This window comes from Moschus berezovskii, chromosome 1, assembly GCF_049115385.1.
Source record: "Moschus berezovskii isolate FMDL1 chromosome 1, NW_MosBer_1.0, whole genome shotgun sequence".
NCBI classification, from domain to species: Eukaryota; Metazoa; Chordata; class Mammalia; order Artiodactyla; family Moschidae; genus Moschus; species Moschus berezovskii.
Window position 1 is genome coordinate 105,770,895 of NC_142460.1, and position 12,388 is coordinate 105,783,282.

A 12,388-nucleotide genomic window follows, 5' to 3' on the forward strand; every position below is an offset into this window, starting at 1 on the left:
AGTGATGCTGGAAATACTGGATAGCTATATGCAAAAGAATCAAGTTGGATTACTCTCTCACATCACACACAAAATAAATTCAAAATGGATTAAAGATGTAAATGTAAGACCTGAAACCATAAAGCTCCTAGAAGAAAACATAGACTATATATTCTTTGACATAGTATTTGTAGTTTTTTTGGATATGTCTCTGCAGGCAAGAGAAACTAGTTCAGTTGCTCAGTCGTGTCCTACTCTTTGAGACCTCATGAACCACAGCACGCCAGGCCTCCCTATCCATCACCAACTCCCAGAGTTTTTACAAACTCATGTCCATTGAGTCGGTGATGCCATCCAGCCATCTCATTCTCTGTCGTCCCCTTCTCCTCCTGCCTTCAGTCTTCCCCAGCATTAGGGTCTTTTCAAATGAGTCAGCTCTTTGCATCAGGTGGCCAAAGTATTGGAGTTTCAGCTTCAGCATCAGTCCTTCCAATGAACACCCAGAACTGATGTCCTTTAGGATGGACTGGTTGGATCTCCTTGCAGTCCAAGGGACTTTCAAAAGCCTTCTCCAACACCATGGTTCAAAACCATCGATTCTTCAGCACTAAGCTTTCTTTATAGTTCAACTCTCACATCCATACATGACTACTGGGAAAACCATAGCCTTGACTAGATGGACCTTTGTTGACAAAGTAATGTCTCTGCTTTTTAATATGCTATCTAGGTTGGTCATAACTTTCCTTCCAAGGAGTAAGTGTCTTTTAATTTCATGGCTGCAGTCTTCATCTGCAGTGATTTTTGGAGCCCCCCAAAATAAAGTCAGCCACTGTTTCCACTGTTTCCCCATCTATTTGCCATGGAGTGATGGGACCGGATGCCATGATCTTAGTTTTCTGACTGTTGAGCTTTAAGCCAACTTTTTCACTCTCCTCTTTCACTTTCATCAAGAGGAACTAAAGCAAAAATAAATAACTGGGTCTATATAAAACTAAAAGGCTTTTGCCTAGCAAATGAAAATATTAATGTCAATAAAACAAAAAGTCTGCTTACTGAATGGAAGAAGATATTTGCAAATGGTATGTCTATTAAGGGGTTAATATCCAAAATATACAAAGAATTCACGCAATCTAACATCAGAAACAAACAGGGGGTTGATCCTGAGAACCTTGAGCATACCAAAATTCTCCTATGCTCAAATCACTTATGCAAAGTGGCATAGTACAGTCAGCTGTCCATATCCACAGATGTGGAACCTACAGATATGGAGGGCCAATTGTACCTGTTGATTTTACAACTATGCATTTACATCTTTCTTTACTCTCAGCCTTTAAGTTCTTCTACCTATATTCTACTTTTCATTACTAAGAATTATAATGTATTTTACACATTACTATAAATGTTTTTCTTTGATTATAGATTGATCCTAAATAACAGAAATCAGTAGAATGCATTTATATATGTAATATGATTGGACCTCTGGAATGAGAGAGGCCCTTCAACCTGTGTCACTCAAAGGAGAATGCTACAAATGTTATGGTAAAATAGGTTCTCTTTTCTCATACTCCAGGGGTTGCTCAAAATCATGCCACAATTTAGTTTATTTCAGACTTGGACAATGACTTTTTATGTACCTTTTCCCCTAGCATTTTTAATTGCCTTTCTTTTTTTCTTGTTTATAGCATGGCTTGTATCTTTATTATACTGTTAACATCTCATAGATTCTTTATCATAGAATTTGTCTAGTGCATACATTTTCTTCTTGGAGATATTCTTTTGAGCCTCTCTGAGCTATTCATAATATAGGCTGGTTGATGTGTAAACCTGCTGCAAGTTGTCAACCTGGGATTTTTTTTTTATCTCGGGAAGAGATAAAGAGATAAATCTTCATTTTGGGATTTCATTTTCATTAAATAACTTTCAAGTTATTTCTTTTTTTAGAAAGTGTGTATGGTGAGTTTTACATCTTGAATGTCAGAAAATGGCTCATTTTGATCTCACAGTTGATTGGCAATCTGTCTGAGCATGGAGTTTTTTTCTTTCTTTGTAAAATAGCATTGATCCATTGATTTTTAGCCTTCAGTATTACTGATAACAAAGTTGATCCTTGTCACAGGATCTGACTGTCATCCCTTCATAGGTCAGCTGCTTGTCTCTTTGCATAAGAAGCTTTGGGGCTTTTTCTTTATGTTTTGCAGGTTTGAAATTTCAAACATTTTCTTTCATACTGCTGTGTCTTTGAATGGAAGATTCAAGTCTCTCTTAGGCTTAGAATTTTTTTCCTGCTATCTCTGCTTATTTCTTTCCTACAACTCTGCTTCTGAAACTCAAATTAGAGAGAAAATGCATCTTCTGAGTTTCTTTTCTGTGTCTTTAATTTTTCTTTTGTATTTTTAATTTCTTTATCACTTTCAGATCAGATCAGATCAGATCAGTCGCTCAGTCATGTCCGACTCTCCGCGACCCCATGAATCACAGCACGCCAGGCCTCCCTGTCCATCACCAACTCCCGGAGTTCACTCAAACTCATGTCCACAGAGTCAGTGATGCCATCCAGCCATCTCATTCTCGGTCGTCCCCTTCTCCTCCCGCCCCCAACCTTTCCCAGCATCAGAGTCTTTTCCAGTGAGTCAACTCGTCGCATGGGGTGGCCAAAGTATTGCAGTTTCAGCTTTAGCATCAGTCCCTCCAATGAACATCCAGGACTGATCTCCTTTAGAATGGACTGGTTGGATCTCCTTGCAGTCCAAGGGACTCTCAAGAGTCTTCTCCAGCACCACAGTTCAAAAGCATCCATTCTTCGGCGATCAGCTTTCTTCACAGTCCAACTCTCACATCCATACATGACCACGGGAAAAACCATTGCCTTGACTAGACGGACCTTGGTTGGCAAAGTAATATCTCTGCTTTTTAATATACTATCAAAGTTGGTAACAACTTTCCTTCCAAGGAGCAAGCGTCTTTTAATTATGTATATATTCTATATATCATATAAGTATGTGAAAAGTGAAATTCACTCAGTTGTGTCCGACTCTGCGACTCTATGGACTGCAACCTGCCAGGCTCCTCTGTCCATGGAATTCTCCAGGCAGGAATACTGGAATGGGTTACCATTTCCTTCTCCAGGGGCTCTTTCCAACCCAAGATTCGAACCCACCTCTCCTGCATTAGCAGGCAGATTTTTTTTTTTTTTTTTTTTACCACTGAGCCACCTGGAAGCCCTAAGAGGAGTTAAGTATGTTTAATATTTGCTAGGATTAATTCCCCCTCCTCTACTGGGTCTTTAAGCTTTACTTACTTTTTTCATGTTTTTCTACTGTTCTTTCTTGTTTTCTATTTGTATACCTCCATTTTTAGAAAAAGAAAAAAGAAAACTCTTTGGCCTTTTCATTGAGACTGTTAACTTTATAAATTTACTCAGGAACAAGTCACATATCTATGGTGTTAAAATCATCCTATCAAGAAGAAGAAAAGTCTTTCTATTTGTTAAAATCCACTTTTGTGTCTTTTGGCAGTGTTTGAAATTTTCCCTACATAGTTTTTATATTATTGTTAAGTTTATTCCTAATTATTTTATGTTTGTTGCTAGTAGCTCTACAATTATATCCATTAAATGGTCATTTTATTTTGCTACTGAATTAAGTATAGATATCAATGTCATATTTGCTTCATAAATAGCATTTTGAAGTTCTCTTTCAGTTTTTAGGCTCAGAAACTATTCTTGTGGGGTTGGAACTTTATAGCCATTGATGATTTGAATTCCCCTGTGAAATTCCCCTGTGAATTTGGGCCTTGATAACTGTCTCTGTTTCCTCTATGGACTTTAGTCTGTTTAAACTTTTATATTTTTAATGAGGTCAATTTTGGTAAACTGTATTTTCCCAGGAAAGAACCTATTTTTGTCTTGGTTTTCAAGTTTCTCTAAATGGAGGTATGCAAAGTAATTTCTAAAACTTAAATTTTCTTGGGTTTCAGTGCTTATTTTTCTGTTTGCTATTTCTTAGTTTGTATACCTGTGCTTTGTCCATTTCTCCCCTCCTTGATTAAGCATGCTAGTGTCTTATTTTGTTAATTAAAAAAAAATGAGATTCTGATTTTTTAATCAGATCTGTTGGCTTGGCTTGTCTGTCTTCTACTTTATTCATTCTGCTTTATCTCTAATATTTTCTTCCTTGTGATTTCTTTTGGCTTGCTTTATTTTTTTTTCATTTGAGTTGAAAACAACCCCCAGAATTCATAGTTTATTTTAGGATTAAGTCTTGGTATTATACATACTTAGGATTTGAACAAGTGCATGATGACCTGTTGGAGAAGGAAATGGCAACCCACTCCAGTACTCTTGCCTGGAGAATCTCATGGACAGAGGAGCCTGGCAGGCTACAATCCATGGGGTCACAAAGAGTCAGACACGACTGAGTGACTAACACACACACACACACACACACACACACACACGATGACCTATATCCACCATTATAGCGGCATACAGATTAGTTTCACTGACCTAAAAGCCCTCTGTGCTACACCTATTATTCATCTGTCCTATACTCCCACCCCTCAACCCCTAGCAACTATTGAGTTTTTTTTACTATTTCCATAGTTTTGCATTGTGCAGAATGTTATCTAGTTGTAATCCTACAGTATGTAACCTTTTCAGATTGGCTTCTTTCCTTTCGTAATATGCATTTGTTTCCTTCATGTCTTTCCATGACTTGATAGCTCATTTATTTTGAGTAATAATTTACTGTCTGGATATACTATACTTTATCCATTCACCTTCTGAAGGATATCTTGTTTGCTTCCAAGTTTTGGCAATTATGAATAAAGCTTCTATTAATGGGCTTCCCTGGTGGCTCAGATGGTAGGACTATGGACTGAAGAAATGCACAAAGCACAGGTATACAAACTAAGAAATAGCAAACAGAAAAATGAGCACTGGAACCCAATAAAATTTAAGTTTTAAAAATTACTTTGCATACCTCTATTTAGAGAAACCTGAAAACCAAGACAAAAATAGGTATTTCCTGGCAGAACACAGTTTACCAAAATTGACCTCATTAAAAATATAAAGTTTAAACAGACTAAAGTTCTTAGAGGAAACTAAAACAGAGATTAGCTTACTGCCTGCAGTGTGGGAGACCCGGGTTCAATTCCTGGATTGGGAAGATCCCTGGAGACGGAAATGGCAACCCACTCCAGTACTCTTGCCTGGAAAATTCCATGGACGGATGAGCCTGGTAGGCTACAGCCCACAGGGTCACAAAGAGTCAGACACAACTAAGTGACTTCACTTTCTTTCTTTTCTATTAATGTAAACATCCATGTTTGAGTTATTATGTGGACATAGTGTTCAACTCCGGAGAAGGCAATGGCAAGCCACTCCAGTACTCTTGCCTAGAAAATCCCATGGATGGAGGAGCCTGGTAGGCTGCAGTCCATGGGGTCGCTAAGGGTCGGACACGACTGAGCGACTTCACTTTCACTTTTCACTTTCACACATTGGAGAAGGAAATGGCAACCCACTCCAGTGTTCTTGCCTGGAGAATCCCAGGGAAGGGGGAGCCTGATGGGCTTCCATCTATGGGATCACACAGTCGGACACGACTGAAGTGACTTAGCAGCAGCAGCAGCAGCAGCAGTGTTCAACTCACTTAGGTAAACACCAGGTAGTTACACTTGTTGAATTACATGATATGAGTATGCTTAGTTTTGTAAGAAACTGCCAGACTATATTTCAAAGTGGTTGTACCATTTTGAATACCCACCAGAAATGAGTAAGAGTTCCTATTCCTCCACATCCTTGCCAAAATTTGGTATTGTCAGTGTTTAGGATTTTGGCCGTTATAATGGATGTATAGTGGAATGTTATTGTTTTAATTTGCAGTTTCCTAAGGTCCGCCTAGTCAAGGCTATGGTTTTTCCCGTGGTCATGCATGCATGTGAGAGTTGGACTGTGAAGAAAGCTGATCGCCGAAGAATTGATGCTTTTGAACTGTGGTGCTGGAGAAGACTCTTGAGAGTCCCTTGGACTGCAAGGAGATCCACCTAGTCCATTCTAAAGGAGATCAATCCTGGTTGTTCATTGGAAGGACTAATGCTGAAGCTGAAACTCTAATACTTTGGCCACCTCATGTGACGAGATGACTCACTGGAAAAGACTCTGATGCTGGGAGGGGTTGGGGGCAGGAGGAGACGGGGACGACAGAGAATGAGATGGCTGGATGGCATCACCAACTCGATGGACATGAGTTTGAGTGAACTCCGGGAGTTGGTGATGGACAGGGAGGCCTGGCGTGCTGTGATTCATGGGGTAGCAAAGAGTCGGACATGACTGAGAGACTGAACTGAACTGAACTGAATGACATATATTGTCAAACATCTTTTCATATGCTCATTTTCCATCTGCATATATTCTTTTGTTCAATATCTGTTTTGTTTTTTTGCCCAGTTTTTAATTGGATTGTTTGTTTTCTTATTGTATACTGGTTCTTTATCAGATATACCTTTTGTAAATTTTTTCTTCCAGTTTGTGGCTTGTCTTCTTATTCTCTTAAAGCTAAAAAGTTTTGATTCATATTTTTCCCCCTTTATATTAGCTTTTTTGTAGGAATATTGCTTGCATCTTTGCAATTAGTAAACAAGTTTGGTGGTTTAGGGTAGTTTATAAGATTCCTAGTTAAGAACACCAGTTATATATAGTTTCTAAATATAGTTTCTTTTATTAATAAACTTAAAACACTTTTTTGGAAGTTAAGGAAAAGTGTGTGTATCCTAAATTTATTTTTTTGTCACGTAGGATGCTAAATTTTACCTCTTGCTTCTTTTTGCCTTTACCACAGTCACCACCTCTCTTTTCATTTCTTTTTCTCTCCCAGAGCTTTGTCTTTCCAACCCTGTCTCTTTGAGTCCTTCTCTAGTCAGTGCCCTGATGTACCGGACTCTCTTTTCAGTATTTTTGCACTTAGGGTGTACTTTTATAGAAAAATATTTTATTTCCATTGCCTCTTCTTTTGAATCTCTGTATGTATTAATCAGAGTTCCTCAGAGAAATAGAACCAAGGGTATCGGCATACATATTATGGTTAATTTAGTGTATTTACTTGGCTGGGGTAAGGGATGCCTATTCAGCTGGCAAAACGTTATTTTCAGATGTGTCTATGAAGATACTTCTATAAGAGATTAACATTTGAATTTATAACCTGAGTAGAGTAGATTGCCCTCCCCAGTGTGAGCGGGCATCACCCAGTCCATTCAATGCCTGAACAGAACGAAAAGGCAGAGTAAGGGTGAATTCTCTCTCTACTTGAGCTTGGACATCATCTTCTCTTACCCCTGGACATCAGTGCTCCTGGATTTTGTGCTTTCAGACTCAGATCAGGCTTTAAATCATCAGCTCCTCCATTCTGTGGCCTTGGACTTGGATTGAGTTATACCACCAGTATTTCTGGTTCTTTAGCTTGCAGATGACAGATCAAGAAACTTTTTGGTCACTATAACTACCTGAGCCAATTCCGTAATAAATCTCTTTATAAATATGTGTGTGTGTATATGTGTGTGTATATATATATATATATGTTATTGGTTACATTTCTCTAGGAACCCTGATATGTAGGTGTCGGTATTTATTATAAGGCACTGGCTTATACAATTATGGAGGCTCAGAAGGAGACACAGGAAGGCCAGTGGTACAGTTTGAAGGCCTAAAAATCAGAGAGCCAGTTTTGTGGATTCTAGTCTGAGCTTGAAGGCCTGAGAGTCAGAATCACTGAAGGCATATCAATGTCCCATCTCAACAGTCAGATTGAGAGAGAGCATGAATCCTATCGTCCTTCAATTTTTTTTTCTATTCAGGTCCTCAGTGGGTTAAATGATGCCCACCCATGTTGGGGAGGGTATTTTGGACAAACCAGGATGGTTGATTACTCTACATTTGACTCATTCTTATGGCAATGTTGTATAATTTCAGTTAGCTAAATATTTTCTATACCTAGGAGATAGTGGAGGACAGAAGAGCCTGGGGTGTTTCTGCTTCAGTCCACGAGGTTACAAAGAGCTGGACACAATTTAGCAACTGAACAACAAACCAAGCTTACTGAAAAAGGCAATAGAAAATATATTAATATTAGAGCTTAATTATGAAACTATGTGCTATATCAACCACAAAACTGGTCTGGTATTTTGGGGTCAGAAAACATTTACCTCAGTCTCTTACACTTGTGTATTGGGTTGGCCAAAGAGTTCTTTCGGGTTTCTGTAAGATGTTAGGGAAACACCCAAATGAACTTTTTGGTCAACCCAATATTATACTTAATCATATTCAAAATTTTGACACATCAAAAATTCAATTATATTTTTTACAGAAGAGTTACTAAGATTGGAAATGAAGGAATATAGTATCAAAATATTTTCTATACCAAGAGAGTATGAACTTTGTGACTTGAGTGTTGCTCTTGAATTCATAAGATTTGAATCTTAACTCTGCATATAATGTATGACTTTGGACAAGTTATTATAATTTTAACCATTTTGAGGATTATTTTCCTCATGTATAAAGTGGAAATATTATCACCAACCTGACTGTGAAGGTGGTTGTGAGGATTATATTAAATAGTATTTGTGCAGCTAACCTATCATAGGATCTTAGTGTTAACAAGAACAATAGGGATTAAAACAGCCAAGTGTTACCTAAAGAGATACATGGTCTAGAAACCCCATTTCTTGTGCATTTGGTTTAGTGGAGGTTTTGATTCTTTTGTTGAACCAGATGGGTAGAAAAATAATCCCCTCAGTAGCTGATACAATTTTCATGTTGTTTAGAATGCATTCTCTAAGTGAGGGATTATATTCAAAACTGTTATCATGATTCATTAACTCTTATTTCTGAACTATGGCCTGTACACAATTGTGTCAGAAGACGCTGTTCTTTATCTTCCCAGCAGATCCCACCCTCTTTACCCAAGATTCTCTGGTCTTGGGCTTTGGTGTGCAGGGAACTGAGGAGCATTTACCCTCAACCTGGCTGGGAAAGCCACGGGGAGGGTAGGCGGGAAGCTGTTTATTTCATAGATCAAAGAACATCCTGTGTTTATGTACTATATTATATTTACTGAGCCTCTCCCAGTTCCACCTCACTTAAAGAAGTGGTTGAAGCTCCACTTCAACCCTTGGAGCATTAAATTGAATAATTTTTTGTTTTAAAGGAAAAAGAAAAGACATAGGAAACACTAGTAACAGCAAAATATACAAAATAAAACTGCCAGAAGATACAAGCAGATTTGCTATAAGAAAAAACTAAAGGGGTGCCATGGGATGGGGTTAAGAGCATAAGCACTGCTATCAGAGAGCTCTGACTTTGAAATCTAGTTTTGCTAGTGTGATGTCAGGTAAGTTATTTTATTTCTATCAGCCTTTATTTCCTCATCTGTAAAATGGAGATAATAATATCTATTTCATAAGATGAAGTGAGATAAAACATAAAGATGCCTGACAACTGACAGGAACTCAAGATACATGTAGCTATTAATGTTTAAGATTATTGTTGTTATTAATGTTATTAATTTGTTAATAACACGTTACAGTTATTTGTTTTTGCTGTACTACAGAATGGTTTTGGTCATGGTTGTATGCCCTTTGATCAGTGCCTGATACCTATTGTGCACTCACTAAGTTTGGTCTTTTTTTTTAAAGTTATATAATATTTTTCCTTTTTCACAACTTAAATTTATTTAATCCCTTGGGTTTTTAAGCTGAGTTATAATTTAAATAAAGTATACACGTCAACTGTATAGCTTGATGAATATATACCTGTCTATACACTATGTAACAACTGGGAAGGTTTCCTCCTGAAAAGAAGGTTTCTTTTCTATTGATATCTGCATTCCTACTCCTTCTCTTCCCCAAGTTGACTGGAAAAAATTAAAAAATATTTGGAAGCCAAGCAACCACCTCTATAAGCAATCCATAAACTAAAGAAGAAATCATTAAGGAAACTAGAAAGCATTTTTAGCTGAACAATAATGAAAAGAGTATATCAACATTTATGTGATGTAGCTTAAGCAGTGTTTCAGTTCAGTTCAGTTGTGTCCAGCTCTTTGCGACCCCATGGACTGCATCATGCCAGGCTTCCCTGTCCATCACCAATTCTGGGAGCTTACTCAAACTCATGTCCATTGAGTTGGTGATGCCATCCAACCATCTCATCCTCTGTCGTCCCATTCTCCTCCATCCTTCAGTCTTTCCCAGCATCAGGATCTTTCCCAATGAGTCAGTTCTTTGCATCAGGTGGCCAAAGTATTGGAGCTTAAGCTTCAGCATCAGCATCAGTTCTTCCAATAAATATTCAAGACTGCTTTCCTTTAGGATTGACTGGTTTTATCTCCTTGCAGTCCAAGGGACTTTCAAGAGTCTTCTCCAACACCACAGTTCAAAAGCATCAATTCTTCGGCGCTCAGCTTTCTTTATGGTCCAACTCTCACAAAGCAGTGTTTAAGAGGGAATTATAGCTTTAAATGGCTACCTGGTGGCTCAGTGGTAAAGAATTTGCCTACCAATGCAGGACATATGGGTTCAGTCCCTGGGTCAGGAAGATTCCCTGCAGAAGGAAATGGCAACCCACTCCAATATTTTTACCTGGAAAATCCCATGAACAGAGGAACCTGGTTGGCTATAGTCCAGGGGGTCACAAGGAGTCAGTTATGACTGAGCTTTAAGTACTTATAACAATAGAGAAGAAATGTTTAAAATCAGCAATATAATTTTGTACCTTAAGAAGTTAAAATACACTGGCAATTAAATCCAAAGAAAAGATAAGGAAGGAGATTTTAAAGAAAGAAAGAAAAAGAAAGGAAGGAAGGAAGAGGGAGGGAGGGAGTTGAAAATAAAATAATAGAGTTCCAATTTAATTTCATGGTGATCAGAAGTACAACCTGTATGATTGCAATTATTTAAAATTTGTTGAATTTTGCTTTGTGACCTGGGATAATGAATAATGGACTATTTAATAAATGTCCTATGTACGTTTGAAAAGAACAGATGCTGAACTCTTCAAAGTCAAATCTATATCCCTGGTGATTTTTTGGCTATTGGTATGATCTTAAAGTGTCTCTCCAAAGATTCGCACTTTCTGATTTGAAAATTTTACATATACACACAAATATATAAATTCATGTTTCAAATTTCAACATTCTTATTTCAGAATTTGTGCTTGTAACTACTTCATGATTGGTATTGTTCAGGCTTCCCTGGTGGCTCAGCTGGTGAAAAATCTGCCTGCAATACAGGAGACCTGAGTTCAATCCCTGGGTTGCAAAGATCCCCTGGAGAAGGGAAGGGCTGCCCACTCTAGTATTCTGGCCTGGAGAAGTCCATGGACTGTATAGTTCGTGGGGTTGCAGAGCCGGACATGACTGAGTCACTTTCAGCTTCACTTTCTCATTTTACAGATAAGGGGATAGGGATAGAGAGGTTAGGTGATTGCCCCCAAGTCTCAGTGCTAGTAAAGTGGCAGCACTAGGATTTGAACCAGGTTCCAAAGCTCTTGTTCTTTCCTCCCATAATTTCTTCCCAAAGAGAGAGAAGAAAAATGTTTTCCCTTTTAGGATTTTAGTTTTTGAAAATTTTGTGAGAATTTTGTGGTGACTTCAGAGGGGACCAAACAGCTTTTTTTGTTCTTAATGAAGCTGATATCTCCTTGTACTTACGGTTTTTTGGCCATTTATGACCAGGTGCTGGAAAGGAGCTGTTTTTCCCGTTGATGTGTGTTATTTCCGAACATCTAGGGAACTGACTTCTAGGGAAGCATGTTGATAGCTCCATGAGCGTCAGTCTTAGGAGTGGAAAGATAGCAGAGCTCGACCTCAAGGTCCTCTGTCTACACTGGGACACGTGGTGCTCAACTTACATGAATCCTTCTGCTTGTTGAGGGTTTCATACATTTGCCAGCCAGAAATAGAGCCCTTGAGAGGGTTTGAGACATGAAATATTTCTGCCTTGTGAAGGCTGCCAGGTGAGATGAGGAGAGGAAGCCGGTTCCTTTCTTGGGGAAGTCAGACCTGGTTATCTCCTCATGCCCTGCAGGGTGTTTACACAGCAAGCCTGGAGTGACACAGAAGCAGTGGAATCATTCTGCTGAGGGAGCCCAACAGAATCCATGTGTTTCACTGTCTCTGATACTGACCACCCTTTTTTGCAGCGTGGAGGCTGCCAGCATCGGGTTCGTCATTGTTATCGACAGACGAAGGGACAAGTGGAGCTCCATAAAAGCATCCTTGACACGAATAGCTGTAAATATTTCTTTTTATATTTTATTATAAAGATAATTTAAACTATGTATTCAACTATTTCACATCAAAGTCACCAGGAAGTAGCAGTTGTTTTATGCCAAGTTTGGGAAGGTCTTTGTAGCAGAGGC

General features: G+C 38.5%; 1 protein-coding gene across 7 annotated transcripts in view; it reads left to right on the forward strand.

Moving 5' to 3' along the window:
• MCF2L2 (MCF.2 cell line derived transforming sequence-like 2) overlaps positions 1 to 12,388 on the forward strand; it is a 299,932-nt gene that overhangs the window by 88,013 nt on the left and 199,531 nt on the right. For all 7 annotated transcript variants that reach the window (XM_055409620.2, XM_055409628.2, XM_055409637.2 and 4 more), the window contains exon 4: positions 12,170 to 12,260. In XM_055409620.2, coding sequence (XP_055265595.2) covers positions 12,170 to 12,260 — 91 coding nt within the window. The remainder of the gene's footprint in view (positions 1 to 12,169; positions 12,261 to 12,388) is intronic.